The sequence below is a fragment of the Glandiceps talaboti genome, chromosome 1 (assembly GCF_964340395.1).
Source record: "Glandiceps talaboti chromosome 1, keGlaTala1.1, whole genome shotgun sequence".
Lineage (NCBI taxonomy): Eukaryota > Metazoa > Hemichordata > Enteropneusta > Spengelidae > Glandiceps > Glandiceps talaboti.
Genome location: NC_135549.1, coordinates 25446978 through 25468029, shown reverse-complemented (window position 1 = coordinate 25468029; position 21052 = coordinate 25446978). Strand labels below are relative to the sequence as shown.

Sequence of the window (21052 nt, the reverse complement as noted above, 5' to 3'; positions counted from 1 at the left end):
AGATTGTTTTTTTTTGTCATCCCATCGCTACCATGGTTCAAAATCTCATTGCTGCCATTCAGGTTAGGGTTAGGGATAGGGATAGGGTTAGGATTAGGCTCAGGGTTAGGGTTAGGATTAGGCTCAGGGTTAGGGTTAGGTACCATGATATCAGTCTATATAAAAATGCTGCTTTCAACAATGTAATACATTAATAGTTAGTTGTGGTGTGAGGAGAGGAGTGGCTCTCACAGGTGTAAAACGGGAGCAGTTGGTTAAGATGTACTACGGATAATGTTGTGGAGATGTTGACTTCTAACAATGTTAGGAGTGTGCCAATCGAATCTTTGGGAATTTAATTGTGGCCTTCAGCTCCGCCCATAAGATCCGAACACAGGAATTTATTAATGTAGTGCCTTCCCACACATTCCCATGGTGGTAGTAGTTGGACATTATCCAATGCCTTTAAAACTTTCATCATTGGTGGCAGCAGTGGGATGAAGAGGTCACATTTTACGCAACAGTTCAAATGTAATTTCCCCCGGCCCTACCCCTTGTAATTACTGAAGGCCCCCTAACACTGTCCTTGCTACCTGGTGCCATTATGTTAATTTATAATGGCTTTTAACCAATCAAATCCTGCATATCATTCTGCTCAGAAAACAACGCAGCACCATGAATTTAACAAAGTCAGTGTAGCTATAAGATTATGTCAAACAATACGCTCTGTTTTCATTTTATAACAGGAAGACCGCCTAAATTTGTGTGGTGAACACCTGGAAGCCATGGAAGGTATTTGTAAAATTTTACTTCTACATAATCAAACTTTGGTCAGTAAGGTTTCAGAACTATATGTAAATAAGTCAATGGGAGCGACCATAATATCATTCAAGACTCTGCCCAATGCCATATTCATGTCCGATTTAGGATTAAAAGACTGCTACTTTAACCACTGTGTTCAAATTATAATCATGAATGTATTTCTCTGTAATAAGATAATATGCCAGTATAAGTTTAACGATTTTTTGTTTGTTTAGGGAATACAAAATGGAGAGTGTTATATTCTTATGAGGCTAAAAAGGACGACGAACTATCAACACAGGTAGATGATGTAATATGTGCCTGGAAACGAGAGGATGGATGGTTGTATGGTGCATTAGGTGATAAAGAAGGCTGGTTTCCAGAAACTTACGTCGAGGTGGGTAATCAAATCAACTGACGTCCAGTCATGGTATAGCTATAGACATGGTTAAATGTTCATCTGTCTGTCTCTGGCTCTGTGTACATGTGTGTGTGTGTGTGTGTGTGTGTGTGTGTGTGTGTGTGTGTGTGTGTGTGTGTGTGTTTGTTTGTTTTTTTGTGTGTTTTTTTTTTTGTGTGTGTGTGTGTGTGTTTGTTTGTAAACAACTCTCAAAGTGAAACTCGCCAGACCAAATGCTTTAGTATTTGGTGTGGACATTACACACGGTGTTTAGATATAATAGGAAATTATGGAAATGCAATTTTTTGGTCAAAACAATTACAGTAAAATCTGCTGTCCAGATTAGGCTGAAAGTAGGTGGGCATGCTTCTAGGAGAATGTAGTTAAAGAATTATTCAGGACATTATCTTATCAGTGACATTCGGGTTAGAGCTGAAAATGTGAATTTTGGTCAAAATCGTATACCTCGAATCCATTTAATGGAGAGATGGTTCTAATATTTGTTAGACTAAGAAATGTATCTAGAGGTGCTATTCTGTTCAGGATATTTTGACACAACTGGCCCTTACAACTACGCCCCATGCCCTTCGCAGTATCATGTATGTATGTATGTATGTTTGTATGTATGTATGTATGTATGTATGTATGTATGTATGTATGTATGTATGTATGTATGTATGCATGTATGTATGCATGTATGCATGTATGTATGTATGTATGTATGTATGTATGTATGTATGTATGTATACGTACGTACGTACGTGTACGTACGTATGTATGCATGTATGTATGTATGTATGTATGTATGTATGTATGTATGTATGTATGTATGTATGTATGTATGTGTGTGTGTGTATGTATAGTATGTATGTATGTATGTATGTATGTATGTATGTATGTATGTATGTATGTAATAATAATAAACTTTATTGCAACCTTATCTATCATTTTAGATATCAGTATAGTACAATAAAGTAAAAAAGAAAATGCTTATATTGACCATACACAAAAAACAGAGTAATTTCACAATGTGAAAATCAACATATACATGTAAATGTAATTGTCAAATGTATATCGCGAGGCAGCTGGTATATTTTTGTTCAAGTGGTGTTCTCGAATTTTGAAGCCTTGTTGAATAAATGTACTTATTTCAACTAGTTTATTTGTGTCTTTTATTTTGAGAATCTTTATGAGATTATCCATGCTTGAACCAGAATATATATTTAATTTGTTAAAGAGTTCTTTCCTTTCATTTTGATATCCTGTACAGCGTAATAAGAAATGCTCCTCGTCTTCTATTTCACCTTGTTTACATACAGGGCATGTCCTGCTTGATAAGGTGGTGTTTGTGTATCTTCCAGTTTCTATATGTAAAATATGTGCACTAATTCTAAGTTTTGTCATTGCTGATCTGTATTGTGGGTTTTTAATGTCTTCTATATAGTTTTCAAAGTTCATATCCGTTTTAATTTGTCTATATGTACGTAATTTATTTTTATATTGTTTGTCCTTGTTGTCCTTCATTGTGTCCATTATATTTTTGTGGAGAAGCAACTTTAACTTTTCTTTAAATATAGCTATTAGGTTTTCACTGTTAGAATGGATTGGTTCAACTGTCCAGACCTTATCCATACTCAGAAGTTTTAGTGTTTGCTTCATTCCTGTGGCCCATGATTGTATTCCACTGGACTCCAGATTTTTACTCAGACAGTAAGCTTCCTTAGTTAGGGTATTTTCTGCTTTCTGTGAGATCTTTAGCCAATATTTGAACATTTGTGTCAGGCCAGATACTAGTAGGGGATAGCGGCCTAGTTCCATAAGGCAAGCTGTATTGGAAGCTTTACAGTTCACATTTAGTAGGAATTTGCAGAACTTTATGTGTAGTTTTTCCATGGGAGTTGAAAATTTCATTAGGTTTTGAGACTGGTTAATGTTTTCATGTGACCAAACCTCACTACAGTATAGCAGAATGGGCTTCACCACTGCATCAAATAATTTAAGATGTAATTTGATGGGGATAGTTGTTTCTAAAAACAGGTCTTGTTTTAATTTAAACAGTGCCTTCAGTGCTCTATATCTTAGGTCATCTTGTGCCCTGTGTAGTTTCCCTGAGGTGCTCAGTTTTATTCCAAGGTATGTGTAGGAGGGAACGCAGTCTAGTATTTGCTTGTTTATGTAGAATTTAAATTTCTTCAAACATTTTCCTGACTTATTGAAAATCATGATCTTTGATTTGGCAATATTTATATCTAAGTGCCATCTTTAACAGAAGATTTCGACTGCATTGAGGGCATTTTGTAGACCAGTATTTGATTCCGATAGTAATATTAAATCGTCAGCATATAGTAAGCAAGATAGCCTGCTAGTTAGAAGAGTTGGTGGGTCATTGTTTGACATATCAATTTGTCTTTTTATATCATTTACATAGATATTAAATAGTAGGGGGCTGAGGCCATCCCCTTGTCTAATACCTCTCTGTATTGGAAATTGGCGGGTCAGACCATTTTTTGTCTTAACACATCCAGTTGCGTTTGAATAGATAGCTTTGATTACTTTATAGAAACGTCCTGTGATGCCATTGAGTACCAATTTGTGGAAAAGCCCTTCATGCCAAATTGAGTCAAAGGCTTTTTTCAGGTCTATAAAGCAAGCAAAAATGTATTTATCTTTACTTCGGTATTTTGTAATTAACTGGTTTAGTACGAATATGTGATCACTAGTACTGAATTTCGGTAAGAAGCCAACCTGTTCTTTAATTATAATCTCATTTTTGTCGTTAAATTCAACCAGTCTCTGTTTCAGGACTGCAGTGAATAATTTACTCAAACAATTTAAAAGTGTGATGCCACGATAGTTACTGGGGTCTGTCTTGTCCCCTTTTTTGTAGATAGGTGTAATTATACCCATATTCCAGCATCTAGGAAAATGGCCACTTTCGAGAATTAGATTGAACAGTTTTTGAATGTGTGTAATGAGAACGTTTCTACTGGCTGTGATCATTTCATTGGTTATGTTATCTATTCCGGGTGATTTTTTGTGCTTGAGTGTACTTATTGTTTTTTGAATTTCAAGCTGAGAGATTGGCTTATCTAATTCTATGGAATCAACAATTTTTTCTAGCCTGTTATTTTTACTAACATAGGTGGTATCTGAAGTAAGTTTTACCTTGTTTGAACTGAGACTTTTGAAATGCTCAAACAGTTTTTCTTTCTCAACAATTTCTCCATTACATGTCTTACCCTCTTGTGGCACTCTTAAGTTTTTAATAAGTTTCCAGTACTCATCGGGATGTGAATCACTCAGGTTTTCTAGTTTAGACAATATTTCATTTTTAAATTCTCGTTTCTTTTTTTTCACAGCCTTCTTGTAGTTTTTCTTTTGTTCATAACAACTATTTCTCAGTTGATGGTTAAATGGGTCTGTGCTCAGTTTAGTGGAAAGATTGTGTATCTCCTTTTTCATACAAGAAAGGTTTTTTGTGTACCATGTTTGCTTTCTGGTTTTCTTTTTCTTTTTTCTTTTTTAAAAAAAGCGTTTTTTTAGGCTTTTACCAGCTGCCTCGTGATAGATGTCTGATAACATAATGCCAGCCTGATCAACTGACTTTTTAGAATTATCAAAATGTTCTCTCTCAAAGTTCTTAGCTAGTACTATTACCTCCTGGCTCTGTAATGCGTTGTAGAAATAATATTTTGAGTTTGTATCCCATATGTATGAAAAGTTGGATTGACAATAGTTATTCAAGTCATCTGCTGTAGAATTAGGTGTAACTTTATCATCTTGTAGTATGTTAGTCTGCAATGTAAATAACATTTGGCAATGATCAGATAAAACCAGGTTCAGTGGCTGAACACTGAAAACACCAATCCTATTGAACAGACTATGACTGACAATGGTATAATCTACTGTACTACTCCCTTTTGTTTGGTGACATGTAAATTTACCCATAGAGTCACCGGGGCAACGGCCATTTAGAATTACAATTTCTGAGGAGATACATAGATCAAGAAGTAATTCACCATAATGGTTTTTTTTTGTAATGTCTTGTGACTGTCTTGGTTTAAAGTCTATGGAAGCTGCTGATGAGTAGTAGTAGTAGTTCAGGTTTGGATGAATCACCGTATCATTATCCATTTTAGTACGGGCATTGAAATCACCTGTCAGGATGATCTGTCCTAACTTAGAATATTTTATAACATCTTTTTCTAGTAGCTGATACAAATTTGTGTCTTTCCATTTGAAGATACTGGAGCCTTGAGGACTCATATACAGACTCCAAACAAAAATATTTTCGTCTAGATCAAACATGTTTTTATCAAGACGGGTCCAAATAAAGTCCTCACAGCTGCTTTCCATTTGCCTTATACCATGTTTATATATGCTTTTGTAATAGAATGCCACTCCACCAGAGTGTGCACGAGCGTTTTTATGTTTTTTCTTTCTATATGAATGAAAGTAGCTGTAGTTAGGGATTTCTATCTCAGAGTCAATGTTTGTTTTTGTTTCAACAAAACTGATGAAATCAAAATTGTTCACAATGTTTAGGAAGTTTTTATCCTTAACTTTGCGTTCAAGGCTACCATATATATTCCATGTAGAAAACTTCAGCGTGGTTTTACCAGCTGGTTGTATGTTCCTCATACTAACAGTTTACAGATGAGAATAAACACAAAGGCGCAGAAAAACAAACAAAACACAACCAACAAAACAAATATAAAAACAGATAGAGAATTAGGTATTTAAATAACCTATTAATCTCGCGAATGCCGATACGTGTGTACTCAACTACTGTACCCTCACTAGGCAGTGTTGTCTCTTATTTCTTTTGATCCAATAAAAGGTTCAAGTTCATATTGCGATTTGTCCCATTACACCTGTAGTGTTCATCCTTACTTGGTTGTTTTAACCTACATACCTGTTTAGTTATCTGTTCAATAGATTCACTATTCCGGATAATAGATCTGTGAAAAGTGTATTGTTTTTAACATTGTTATAGTTCTGGCGGCTTTTACTGGAGAGTTTATTTCCATTGGCTCGCATCTTCTCTCCTCCACTGGGGACTGCAGAGTTTTCCGAGGTGTAGCTGTTAAAGATGTTTCTGTTCTTCATCTCTGCAACAATAGCTCTGTATATATACCACTTCATATTTGCCACTAGTGTTGCTGTTCCTCTGGCATTGGGATGGATACTGTCCTCGTAGAGATATGTCTTTACATTGTTGACCTCATCTCTAAAGTTTGTGTGTATATAGTATACATTAGGTACTGATTCACCAATCATTTGTAGACTGGCATTGAATCTCACCATGTCATGGTTAAAAGTTCGGCTGTTTCGTCTTGGTAATACACTCGAGATGAATATCTTACTCTGTGGGTATATATTACGTGTTGTGTCTAGAAGGTCTTCGTACCTATGTCGGCATGTAGTTAGCGATAAATTACTGTCAATGTCATTTGACCCAATGTGGAACACGATATTCTTTGGGTCTTTGAACTTTGACCTATTCATGTAGTTTTTCACATAATTTATGCCCTTTCCATGTAGAGAGGCAACAAATGTTCTTCTAGTACTTGAGAACTTTTGGGGATCTATGTATTTAGTGGTTGAGTCCCCAACAATCACCGTGTTGTAGCTGCCTTTGCCGTGGCTAGTATGTTGTGATACATGCTCTTCCTCTTCAATCCTGCTTGCTGGGTAAGCTGATGCTCCAGGGTTTGGCATCTTGGTTGACGACATCTTTGCCATCTGCTTTGGTGGTGAGGTTGAACCAGTTTCACCAGTCCATGGCACCTTTCTCTCTGGACTGTCTCCCAGTACTCTGTAGTAGTTTCGTACTGATACATTTGCTGTGTATTCTACATCCTCTATCTGTGTATCAGTAGCTGTTTCTTCATAAACGTCCTTCTGTCTAGTAGTACTCAGATTTTCTTGCTCTTGTGCTTGTTCTGTTTGTGTTAATATATCACAAGTAGCAGGTTTTACTGTTTCTGGTATTTTTCTTTGCAAATCTTTTAGAATGTCAAGAATTTTGGTTTGTGATTCCTGAACTTTCATAACACTCTTCTTTATGTTCACTATTTCCTTACTTGAGTTCTGTAGTGCTGTGTTGAACTTGTTTATTGATGCATTAATTTCTGTAAGGTCCCTTTGACATCCTGCAGTTAACTTGTCTTGGACGTCAAATTTTGCCTTTATGTCTAGCTTATCTTGATGTATTGTGTCTAATTTATCTGCGAGAATAACATAGTTATTTTCAATGTCTTTAATTGTCTCTGCAAAGTTTGATTCTCTCTGCTGTATGATATTTCTGGCTTTGTTTAACAATGTCAATTTAGAGGGGGTTCTATTTGGAGTCTTGAAAATCGAGGGTTCATTTGGACTAATCGGCTTTGATTCTATGATCAATGGTGGAGACTTTGTGTTGTTACCTTGATACTGTTGTGACTTTGCTGGTGGAATCTGTGTAACTGTATCGCTGTCATCACCTGGTTCTATGGTTGACTGTACTGATTTATCCATGTCGTTAAAATTCGGGTCGAACATCGTCGAAGATGACTTCGTAGAGTTACCGGGCAGCGATGCGGGTGATGGTGTCTCAAAAGCTAGTTTCAGGGGTGTACTAGTGTCAACTACTCCTCTTGCTGCATGGTTTCGAGGCTTACCTACACGTTCCGGTTCCCGTATGTCGCCGCCATCTTGGACACATGTGTGTGGTGTTTGTAGTATAACCTCTTCGATGCCCTGTTTTGGTAGTTCACCATCCACCTCGGCGTTATTCTTTTCCTTCAATCTTGCCTCTTGATCTTTAGACTTGAGGTTATGATATTCGAGTTTGGCCCATTCTTGTATATATCTTCCCTGAATAAATATTACACCCGTCGTAGTGTAGAAAGAGACTGTCACTTGCTTACTGTCCTCTGTGGCGTTGACATGAATGTCGGACCATTTCATTTGTACCCCACGCGGTATATCACACCACTGCACGGTTATTTCATTGTTTTTCTGGAATTGTTTGTTATACTTCAGTTTCGCTTCTTCTATCCAAGAGTTGATTCTATCCGTGGTAGTCCGATAACAAAAGTCATTTACTTCTTGTTGTTGACCTTTTGACCTCCAGTGTGTAACTGTGTCAGTCTCGTCCGGACGTAAATCTATATGTATGTATGTATGTATGTATGTATGTATGTATGTATGTATGTATGTATGTATGTATGTGTGTATGTGTGTATGTATGTGTGTATGTATGTATGTATGTATGTATGTATGTATGTATGTATGTATGTGTGTGTGTGTGTGTGTGCATGCATGTGTGTGTGTTTGTGTGTATGTACGTCTGCCTGCCTGCCTGCCTGCATGCATATGTATGTATGTATGTATGTATGTATGTATGTATGTATGTATGCAGCCCATTTCAAAGCATTTTCTCATTTGCTTTTAATCTTTAGTAAAGGGTTAATAACCACCATGAACGTCTTAATTCCAAAGTCCATATTCATTTCCGATTTAGGATTAAAATTATTTAAATTATATTTATGAATACATTATTTGGTAAAAGTTATTACCCGTCATGAACGTCCTCAGGAACATATAAACATCTTGGCCCGGTGATGAATTTCCAGAGAAAAAGTAACCAATACAACCAGGTTGAATGTTTATCTGCACTATAACATTGAGAGCAGCGTATGTACAACAACCTCAGGGGTCAAATCAGTTCAAACAGCCAACTTTGCTTGCGCAAATATTATTTGGGCCCGACTACACAAAGTCTATCATCGACAGCATGTCGACGACCAGGACAGACTTTAAAAATTGATATGATAACGGTCAAATACAGGATGGCTTTCAGAACGGACCTCCCAGTTTACCCAAGAAGTGCAAATTTTCTGTCATATTATTATTAGCATAAATCCGAAATCGAAATAGGACACACTCTTAATTTTTTCGCAAATATCAGAAGGATCGTTGCTTGAAGAATAGGCAACTCTATTGATAAATTTGAAAACAGTGCAAGTATTATAAAAGACTGTAATGATACCTTAAACCATCACAAAATATATCTTTGTTCTAATAAAGGCAATTGAAGACACCGATGATGAAGACGATTTTGATGACGATAATGACAACGACGATGATACATCGCCGTCTCACCAGGCTAAAAGTCCACATGCCCAGAAAGATAAACGTCCTGGCTTTATGACTGAGGAACTACGCGACACTTTGGATGACAGAGGTGAGTGGTATAGCCTTTCTTAACTCTACAATTATATCAAACCTACAGAATGACTGTCTTATTTATCAAGTCACAACCTGACTTGTTATTACATACATACATACATACATACATACATACATACATACAGACAGACAGACAGACAGACAGACAGACAGACAGACAGACAGACAGACAGACAGACAGGCGGGCGGGCAGACAGGCGGGCAGACGGCAGGTAGGCAGGCGGGCAAGTAGAGACAAGAAACGCAATAGCTACCCTTGTGTCAGCTAAACTGATATTGTCTATGCAGAATAAAGCTAATATGTGAACAAAAATTCGTATAGCGCTGAAAATGTACACAATAATCGATTTTCTATTCAAGTAAGTTTATTCAACAAGAATAGGGCTACAGCCAATCATTTTACAAAGGGAAAAAGATAATTGGAGAGCACATGACAAGATATAAACTCTAAAAGGTATACATTTAAAAAGACTGTAGGACTTTCTTTCTGTGTATGAAAGTCTTATACACATAAATAGCCACGGTTGTGATACGACACATGGGTTTCTTGATAAAAGCAACATTACTGCTTTTTCTTGACTAGGATACGCAGTAAAATTATTTGGTAATAAAGATTATCGAAGAGTTTGGTAGGCTGGACAAAATAACAAAAAATTAGTTTTCTATTACTATTATAATGTAAGACTGGTAAATGGGAGGTTCCTTTCTTTCATCAGGGTATTTCTGGCTACGAATTAGATGCATTGCATTAAACGAAAGTGTTTGTATTGCTTATGTTTATCCACGTATAGAAAAGGAACTTGCTATAAAAAATGCGACGATATATGTGAGTGGCTGCGAAGATATACTAAAAGATGAAGACGAAATAGCTACGCACTTCGAAAGTAAGCGTTTATCCGGTGGGGGACCATATTCCAAACTTGAGAATCACGGTGACCATATAGAAATTGTGTATGAATCAGCAGAAGGTAGGTAATAACTTAAACGTAACGTGAAAGGGAGCTACATTATATACATAGGCAAATCACGATCTTGTAATTTGTATGCACAGATGATAAGGTGTGTGTGTGGGGGGGGGGGGACTCGTACTGTAAGCCATATTTATTTACAATGCTTTTCATTACCTACAGTGAGAAACTATTGTGTTAAATACTATTTAAGTTGTTAATTACACAAAGCTTTGTTGCAGGTTAAAGAGTCTTACACGTCATTAATATGCTGTTTGTAACATTTAATTCATTTTCGATTTGTGTTACTTGCAGTGGTGCAGAGAGTTACTAGTCGTAAGGAGCATAAAGTCAAAGGCATCAGCATAACTGTAAGAACGTTTGAGCAGCAAAATGAATGGAAAGGTACGTATATGTAATTTATAATTTATCAATTATACGTTGAGACTTCGATATATTTGTTACACGGTATAACAGACAGTCTATCCTTTTCGACATGGAATGTAAGGGACGAGATCAATAGTTCAATGTAGTATAAAATAAAACATTCTTATTTAGGCCTCAGACCATCCCACCCTCTAACTTAATTGGCCAAACATTGTTTCAATTCCAAATCAGTATGTAGTAGTATGTAGTACTAAGAATACAAACCCAGTGTGTAGTGAGGGAAAATAGCTTATATCGACACTTTAATGCAATTTTTAGTGCCATGCATTTACTTTAACGAGAATTCTTCAATATCTGAATTTGATATTTTTTGAAAGAAATAATGTATTTAGGGTAAAATACAGATTGAGTTAAAACTTGTACGATGAGAACTAAAATAGTCCCCCCCCCACACACACACACACACATACATACATACATACATACATACATACATACATGCATGCATACATACATACATACATACATACATACATACATACATACATACATACATACATACAAACACAAGCAAGTAAACAAACAAACAAACAAACAAACAAACAAACAAACAAACAAACAAACACAAAAAATACTATAATTTTATTCTACATTGTACTTCCTAAGAATATTTGTTTTTTGTTTTGTTCCAATATGACGTACAATACATTTGTTACAAATCATTTGACAGACATGTTTACAGGTGTTCTTTCAAATAATCTATAGTTATAGGGGGATTGATCAAATTTACACATTTTCACTTTCGTCTTTCCAATTCATTGGTAACTATTAAATGTCAAGTAATTATTGCATTATTCAGAGATGGAAGCATCAAAAGCACGGGCCACAATTATTGTTGATGGCGTCAACGAGAATACGGAAACTGAGACTTTAGAACTATATTTCGAAAGTAGAAGAAAATCTGGCGGTGGTCCTATACAAAATACAACGAGGGAAGGATCGAAGTTTAGGATTATCTACGAGTCAGAGAAAGGTAAACTTACTTCCAATAAAATGTCAAATTCGTTCTTACAAGGCCAATCGTTGCATGTTTCCTATAACCCAGCATTCCCTAATTCGTACGCATTTACGCCAAATAGCCAAATAATTGTCTGACAAGTTATAGAAACACCTCTTTATTAATCCTAGATCCAATGACGTCATAATGTGTGTCACAACATATAAAGTCAATTTAGTTTACTTTCATGACAAAATCGTCACTGTCCATCATTTTCCTTTAATAATTAACTCGCCTGTATGTAGGTAGGATTGAGTCTATTGATATTTGTATAATGTGTATTTTTGTTGTTGAATTGTATTGGCGGAAACCATACTACTACCTAGTAGGTGGTCTGATTGTAAATTAATTTAACGTGAATATTCCTAGAGTTGAGACTTTCATTCGAAGATAATGATTTTTTCTCCATTTGCATATTTATTCAAAAATGTGTTCCCTAATTCTCTTTGATTTGCAATTAAACCAAGACTGTCATTTACATAGAAAAAACCCTGCAGTGCACTCTCCATGATGGCATCCAAATTCACACAACATTTTCTTTATTTACTTTCTTAACTCATCCTTTTTTGTATAGATATTTCAAAAATAAACTCTTCTGTAAGACTTATGGTGGTAAAAAGTACATATCCATGTATTATGAGGGCATGTTAGTTACCATAAACACACATTCGTCTTCCCCCGGATACAGAGTTGGTGACATGAATAGTACAAAACACAGTGGGTTCATATTTAACAATATTCTTTTCTTTTTCAGACGCAAAAGGAGTTATAGATCATGGAAAGCATTTAGTAGATGGGACACAGCTGAGAGTACAGACCTTGGACCAATTTCGAGCAACAGAAGGTAAATTCCTCACAATTGCGAGTATCATTTTGTTTCGACATTTAGAGAAGACTGCAACGTTGTGACCTTCTCCGAGATATCATATATTAAAGACAAAACGGCAATTTAGCAAGATATTAAGTGGCTTTTAGATAATTTATTAGTCGACATTCTTTTATTCAAGTTGCTTGCATATCAAGAAATCCCCTCTTTTAATTAACGGACCTCCACATCTCGAGTGATTTTTTTTAACATAATGAAAGCTAGCGGAAAGCTAGACTCCCATTACCAACTGTACTTCTAGCAAATGTTCGTTCACTTCGTACAAAGGTTGATGAACTGCAAGCTAATGTGAACTACATGAATGAATATAAAAATTCATGTCTTTTCGCCTTCACGGAAACTTGGTTGGATGAACAAGTTTGCGATCAAGATTTATTTATTGAAGGTTTTGGTACACCAATTCGTTTGGACAGGGATAAACAGAGGACTGGAAAAGATCGCGGCGGCGGAGTGTGTTTCTATGTAAATGAGCGATGGTGTAAAACAGTGATTGTCCGTGATAGAATGTGCACACCTGATATTGAACTATTGTCCATTTCTCTTCGTCCGTTCTACATTCCTAGAGAATTTTCTCAATTGTTTTTCACTTTAGTCTATGTACATCCTCGAGCGAACGTTTCTGCAGCAGCTGAACACTTATCAAATAATTTGCAGAAATTGGAATCACCTGTTCCAGTTATGACTTTAGCAAGAGTGCAAAAAATATATATATCAGTATGTTTCGTGTCCAACTCGACTTGATAAAATACTTGATAGGTGTTACGGTACAGTACCCGATGCATATAAATCGTTTGCATTGCCTTCTCTTGGATCATCAGATCACTGTGTTGTTCTGCTTGCACCCATCTATAAACCAGTCATTAAGCGAATTCATAGGGTTACAGAAACTGTTAAGAACTGGTCATCAGACAGTATTGCTAGTTTACAGGGCTGTTTTGAATGTACTGACTGGGAGGTGTTTTATCAGTCTTGTACCGATATTGATCATCTTACTGACGTCATTTCTTCATATATTTCATTTTGTGTTGATTCTGTTATCCCAACGAAAAATGTTAGAATTTTCCCTAATAACAAGTCATGGGTGACAAAAAATTTGAAGTCTATCCTCAACAAAAAGAAGAGAATCTTTTTCCAGGGTTCGTCAACCGAGAGGAAGCTTGTAAACAAAGAGGTCAGAGGGGCGATTAGACAGGCAAAGTTAGATTATAAAAACAAAATCGAATCAAAGTTTATTTCCGGTAACTTTTGTGCGACTTGGCAAGGTATTAAGCATATGGCAGCGGTGAATAAGGTTTCTAGTTCTACAGGGTCAAAAGTAACACTAAATGGTGTGGACACAGCGGCATTGCCAGATGTCCTTAACACATTTTTCACTCGCTTTGAAACAGTTGATTTTTCATCTCAAATTACCTCTTTAAAACAGTCATTATCTCCCGAGTTCACAATGTTTATTGAGAATGACATAGTGGTTAAAACTTTAAAATCGTTAAATGTCAACAAAAGTCCAGGTCCTGATGGTATTTGTGGTCGCACTCTGAAGTACTGTGCTGATCAGCTTGGTGGAGTCTTACAACACCTCTTCCAAGTTTCTCTTGACAATGTTACTATTCCAACCATGTGGAAAAATTCTGTAGTAGTACCAGTCCCAAAGAAGACTAACCCAAAGGAACCCAATGATTTTCGTCCTGTTGCACTTACTTCATTGGTAATGAAAATATTTGAGAAAATAATTAAATCAAATATTCTGACCTTGGTTGAACATAAACTAGATCCCCTACATTATGCATATCGACCGGGAAAATGTGTTGAAGATGCTAAGCTTTTCATTCTTAATGAACTGTACAAACACTTAGAGAAAACAGGTGCGCATTCTGTTTGCAGATTTCTCCAGTGCTTTCAACACAATTCAACCTCACATCCTTGCAGAAAAGCTCTTAAGGTTTGATGTTAGCAGTCAACTTGTACTCTGGATTCTTGATTTTCTTACAAATAGATCACAAAGGGTTTCTGTTAATGGTCTCATTTCTAATTTGATACAAACAAATACTGGTTCTCCTCAGGGTTGCGTTCTGTCTCCTCTATTGTATATCCTTTATACTGATGATTGCAGAAGTACACATGAGGGTAGCCATCTTGTAAAGTTCGCCGACGATAGTGCTTTGCTTTCACTTCTATTGGGATCAGAATGTCATCATGGTCCCGCTCTTGGCGAATTTGTCGATTGGTGTGATGTTTCTTATCTAAACTTAAATGTTAAGAAAACTAAGGATATGATAATCGACTTCAGGAGGCAAGAACGCAACCCTTCGACAACCATTGTTCACGGTCAAGAGGTTGAAATTGTTTCCAAGTACACATACCTTGGTTCAATATTTGATAACAAATTGAAATGGGATTTAAACACCGATGCTATCTTGAAGAAAGGTCAGCAGCGACTGTATCTTTTAAGGAAATTGCGTTCAATTATGGTTGATAGAGAAATCTTATCCCTTTTTTCTTTTATAAAACTTACATTGAGAGCGTTATTTCATTTTCGTTCATTTGTTGGTTTCAAAATCTGACAGTCAAAGACAAAAGTTCACTCGATAGAATTGTGTCTCTTAGCTCAAAATTAACTGGAATGCCCCAGAGAAATCTGTCATCATTTTATAATCAGCAAGTAGTTAGGAAAGCCCGCTCAATTGTTTTATCTAGTAATCATGTTTTATCTACAGAGTTCGACATACTTCCCTCTGGTCGTCGTTTTAGATGCCCGGCTTGCCGGTCAAACCGGCGCAAGATGTCATTCATTCCCACCGCTGTGCGGATTATGAATGATTCGTAAACTTTTTGAGTGATGTTGATTGTCTTAGTATCGTTCTGTGTCTCTGTATAAATAAAATATATTGTTTTGTATATTTGTTTGTATTTTTTGATATATTGATGTATTGTATTTGAGCCACACCCTTAATTACCCATGTCTGGGATGAATAAAGTTCTGTTGAATTGAATTGAATGTTGCTCTTTACAAATTGTCCTGTCTACCAAATTTCGAATGTTGATATTTTCCCCTTTGAGGATTTTGAAATAGTATTTTTTTTTTACATTGAACCAAGTGTATTAGTCAAAACATTAACTTGATTTTCTGTATCCTAATACATAACAAAACACATTGAAGAATGGAAAATATGAAAAAATTAAATTTATCAGTATTTGAGAAATTAGCATGTCGATTTCTACGGCATGTTGCATTTATGCGTAAGTGTGTTAAAGTGTACCCTTAAAAAGTAAATTGTTTATATGTGTTCGTTGCTTTCGAATAATACATGAATGCATATATCCAGTTGAAACGTATGACATTTTATTCTGTCCATTTATATGCAGACAAGAAGGAAATTAAAAGACAACGTACAATCGTCGTAAGTGGAGTTCAAGGATTGAATGAGGATTTTTTACAACTCTACTTTGAAAACCCAAGAAAATCTGGTGGCGATGGCGAAATTGAAATAACAAAAAGAAACCCAGACATGGTGGACATTTGTTTTGAATCTCCTGAAGGTGAGAGGGTCGTATTTATATGTCACATAAAGTTGTTAAGTACATGGTGTTATATCGATGAGTGGTGAGACCGTGAGAAAATGTTAACTTAATTGTACCATACACTCGCCATGAAATTAGTGATTTGACTGGTTAACAAGCCTATATATATATATATATATATATATATATATATATATATATATATATATATATATATATATATATATATATATATATTTATATTTATATTTATATATATATATATATATATATATATATATATATATATATATATATATATATATATATATATATATATTGTGCCGACACTATTTACATCTGCACTAGCTACAACTAGGACATTTAAAAAAATATATATATATATATTCAATAAGAATTGGTCAAGTACTTATTTTAAAAAAACCCATTGCATTTGTTGATTATTGGGCAATACTATTTGTAGGTAGTAAAGAGATAAGTTTAGAGATTGGTTTTGAATATGTCACCATGTTAAAAATGCACTATTTGTATTTGTAGTGTCATTTTTCGATCAGACAACTACAATCTATTCATTGGAAATTGTTAAAATGCCAATAATTAAGACATTGTGCATATTAATTAGTGTCGACCTTATCCAGAAATGGTACAGTAACAGGTTGGAATCGTGACCGCGAGGGCGATGATTTTTGGGTGCGGCCGCAAAAGCTATTTGATTCGATTTACTGTAGCATATCAGCAGATACAAAAAATACGTTTACCCACAGATGATTCAATTCAGTTCTGTGTTTACGATACTATGACAATGTAACTGTATCTAACGAAACATTTTTAAAAATATATTTCAGAGGCAACTAGTGCAGCTTTAAACTACACAAAGCTGAAAACTTCGAGACGACTTTTTTCGTAAAGTTTACAGAATTAAAAAAAAAATCAACCGAAATTTACATTCTCATAGAGAAGATGAATTTGTCAAATGAATCGACTAAAGAATCGGCAACGCCTCCTTCCTCATCTTTGCAGCATATATGCAAATTCCACCTTCCGGGAATATATTTTCCAATTTGATGGAAAAAATAACTAATCTACAAATGTTAAAAATTAAAGAGATGTGAGAAGAATACATCTAAAAAAGATTAATCATTTTGCACTGTTTGCAAATGCAAATGTCGTTCGAAGTCAATTGCCAATATAAGAAGCCGATATATATATTCAGTCACTAAATATATGTTATATCCTTTTTATATTTTTACATCTTACGACATAGTTGTGGAGAGTGTCATCAGTCACGGAAAACATACTGTGGGGAAAAAGTCTCTGACAGTTACAAGGTTAAGGGACTATGAAAAGACAATCCGTGAGTATACAGAGTAAACCTAAATGTGCAAATAACGTTACTCTGACACAACTTGCAATATTCTATGATTCAATGCATTGTAATTTTTGACTGTTGCTATCTTCTTAACAATTTTCAATGAGAAACGGCCCATAAGGATTATGCTAAATCGAAATAACACGAAATGTATCAAACTACTGCTGCCGTCAAAAGTGTTTTGCAAGGAATAATTGTGTATGCAACGTATCCGATCATTGTACAGGAGAAAAGTATAAAACTTGTAAACGTGTAGGATGGCCAAAATAAAATAGATTCCGCAAATGAGAATTAACGGCGTTTGCGTTCAATGCAACGTAGGCTAAAGTTGGTATTATCAATCACTTTGTTATTTTTGTACTTGACACTCACAGGAAAAGTTAAATCAGACGGAAGTGTAGGTAACAAAGGTACAGCAATCAAAAGTGCAAAAGAAACAAAAGGAATTCCTCGTGAGTATTTTACTGTTGATTAACAACTAATGTGCATATGCATCATTGTAATTTTTATACATGTACTGATAGTCCGATAACGACAATTATATTTAAAGGTTTTGGCGCACAATTTTGAACTAACAAGAAAGTAAAATGCTTTGAGTCAAAAGCTTTCTAGTGGTGGTGTTCGGAAATTACACAGTTTTCGTAACATGTCAACATTTAAATAACACGACTTATAAATTGTTAACAAATGGTCTCTTGCCGGAGGGTGTTACTTCCCAACTTCGTTATTGCATAGCAGATCTCAACAAACCTTGCAATCTTAAACACTTGTCTTTGTGATTCCTGTTATGTAGATCTCCCTGGCCAAAATGACATGATATTGGTCACTGGATTTGGGGCAGATACACCAGAAGATGTAATCAAAATGTACTTTGAAAGTGAAAAACACTCAGATGGCGGAGATATCATGAACATAGAGATGAAAGGCACTGAATACTGTTCAATTAGGTTCAAATCCTTTGTAGGTATGTAAAACTTACATTTCACTTACATTGCAGTGAGAAATTTGATATCAATATGAAGGCTGTTTTTACATGAAACTTGTACCAAATGAAAACCGAATGCCTTCCGGATCCGTAAGGGCAAACTTTTAGATAAATATATTATTCTTGCACGCTTTGTTGCAAAGAATAATTCATTGCTACCAGACGTGCTATTGTATATATATTAGATATTACATAAATAACATTTTGTGTTGCTTCAAATAGCCATATTGCGACAGCCATTTTCATAGCATACCGTAGACCGTAAAATTACAACTTTCAAATTTCCTGTAATTAGCATAAGCCACACTCACCATACCAAATGTTTGCGGTGATGATGAGCTAATTACCGAAAACATAAACATGAAAATAAAATTAAAACTAAAAGCTACATTAATAAAATTTTCAGGACAGGTGCGCTTTGGTATCGCAAATCTATGTACGAAATTATGTTATTTTGAAGCGCATGCGTTCTATAAGAAATTTATGCTTGGAATGTTTGCCAAACCTAATTAGTTATACAAATTATATCCATTACCCTAGAGAATATGCACACCAAATTTCGTTTTAATTGAGCCAGCCGTGGGTGACCAAATGATGAGACAGACAAACAAACAGATAGGCAGATAGATAGATAAACACACACACACACACACACACACACACACACACACACACACACACACAGACAGACTTTTCATTTTAATATAAATGAATGACATTCATGTCTTATTTACACTCTCTTTCATAACTACTAGTACTTTAAAATGTTTCTTTTCAGTGGCGCAGAGAGTGTGTAAAAGAGGAAAGCACAGCTTTGGTAAATATACATTCAAGGTGTCGCCCGGGAGAGAGAGGAAAGGTTGGCACTACTTATTATGTCTTGAGTATTCTTCAAAACCAATGCATAGTTATTATGAATTTAATGTTTATTAAGTGATTGCTTGTCAACATTCCATAAACTAACAGTGTAAACAGATCTTGAGCAGTGGAGTCTTGGTTACTTTGAAGGGATCTTTTTTTTCCGATACTCTTCTACACCCTTTAGACATCGATTTGCATATGAAATATCATAATACATATGGACGTGTAACAGTAAAGTTTCTTTGTAAAATACCATGGTACTTTGCATCATTACCCGATCATCGAAAACCGAGATTCAATCCTTCATCTTCTAATGAACTCAATGTATTGTGGTGCATGGCTTTTTTTAAGACATTGTAAAGTGGTCGTGGATGGCGCTGTTCCATACGACTTGTAAGGGATTCTGGGTTCTAAGAATATACGACTTTAGAGCATGCTCGTAGAAAGACTCGGTGCGTAGACTTTGGTGAATTCTGACATCTCAACAGCCATTAAGAGTGTAAGTCTAAATGTAAGTGGTGCATCCATTGTGACACCTGAAACAGAGTTGGTGAGCTCTAATGTTGCCAGTAGTAAACCACTTCGGAAGCCAACTATGTTTGATTGCTCTACACTCTGGAAAGCCTACCAGGCACAGTTTGAATTGGTGACACAAATGGTTGGGATGAGCAACAACAGGCTCTGTTTCTAGCTTCAAGTTTGAAAGGGTGAGAAATGGTACTAAGTAACATACCTGTAGATAAACATAGAAACTACAAAGCACTGGTAGCTGCTTTAGCAGGTAGATATAATACAGCTCATGAGACTGATCTTTCATGGGTCTGTTTTAAGAATCGTGTTAGAGAAAAAGATTTAGAGAAAAAGATGAGACACTTCCTGAATTGGCTGGTGACATTAAACAACTAGTGATATAGGCTTATCCAATCATGTCCAGTGATTTTCAAGATGGCCTGGCACATGATAAGTTTGTGGATGCCATTACCAATGATGATATGTGACTAAGACAATAACAGGCCAAACCAAGTACACTGTATATAGCCCAAGAGGTTGCCTAAGAATTGGAATCATTCGCTTTGGCCTGTAGAAGTAGGGGCCACCACCACAGAAGTGATGAATTTGTTTGCCGAGCTGCTACTGAAAGTGTAAGTGCAAATGATACAAGTGGCCGGGATAAAAAAGAACAATAACATACATATCTCGCTCAAATGTTTGAGAAGATTATGGAAAACAAGGTCAGCAGCTGTGTAGAGCAAAGCAGTCTCTAAGGAATGGCAAGTGTTGGACGTGGCCAGAAGGGTGTGTTCCAGTTGCCAGGAAGGTGTCTGAAAACCTAAGGATTGCTGGTGAAATGGAAGATCACGATGAGGTAGAATTGAGTACTAGTATATGATGATAATCAGCTGAAGGATCCTGACATTTGACCTGCATTACTATTAGTATAAAGACAGGTCTCCATGGAGTGCTGTGGCTCCACACAGTCTAGTCACTAAATTGTTTTGGTTGCAATGGGACTCATTGGAGTTGCATCAGGGTGTACACTATCATCGATGGGAGAAACCTTCTGATGACATACTCCTGAAACAGCCAGTATTGTTCAAATCCAGGCAATCCTTTGTTCTCAAACAT

At 35.8% G+C, this 21052-nt stretch overlaps 1 protein-coding gene across 1 annotated transcript in view; it reads left to right on the top strand.

The window, feature by feature from the left end:
- The window catches only part of LOC144434958 (protein mono-ADP-ribosyltransferase PARP14-like), a 69536-nt gene that overhangs the window by 7187 nt on the left and 41297 nt on the right, over window positions 1-21052 (top strand). The window contains exons 3-14 of the mRNA XM_078123492.1: window positions 726-771; window positions 1017-1177; window positions 9254-9410; window positions 10207-10383; window positions 10678-10767; window positions 11609-11782; window positions 12561-12650; window positions 16056-16229; window positions 17476-17565; window positions 17955-18032; window positions 18374-18544; window positions 19344-19424. Coding sequence (XP_077979618.1) covers window positions 726-771; window positions 1017-1177; window positions 9254-9410; window positions 10207-10383; window positions 10678-10767; window positions 11609-11782; window positions 12561-12650; window positions 16056-16229; window positions 17476-17565; window positions 17955-18032; window positions 18374-18544; window positions 19344-19424 — 1489 coding nt within the window. The remainder of the gene's footprint in view (window positions 1-725; window positions 772-1016; window positions 1178-9253; window positions 9411-10206; window positions 10384-10677; window positions 10768-11608; window positions 11783-12560; window positions 12651-16055; window positions 16230-17475; window positions 17566-17954; window positions 18033-18373; window positions 18545-19343; window positions 19425-21052) is intronic.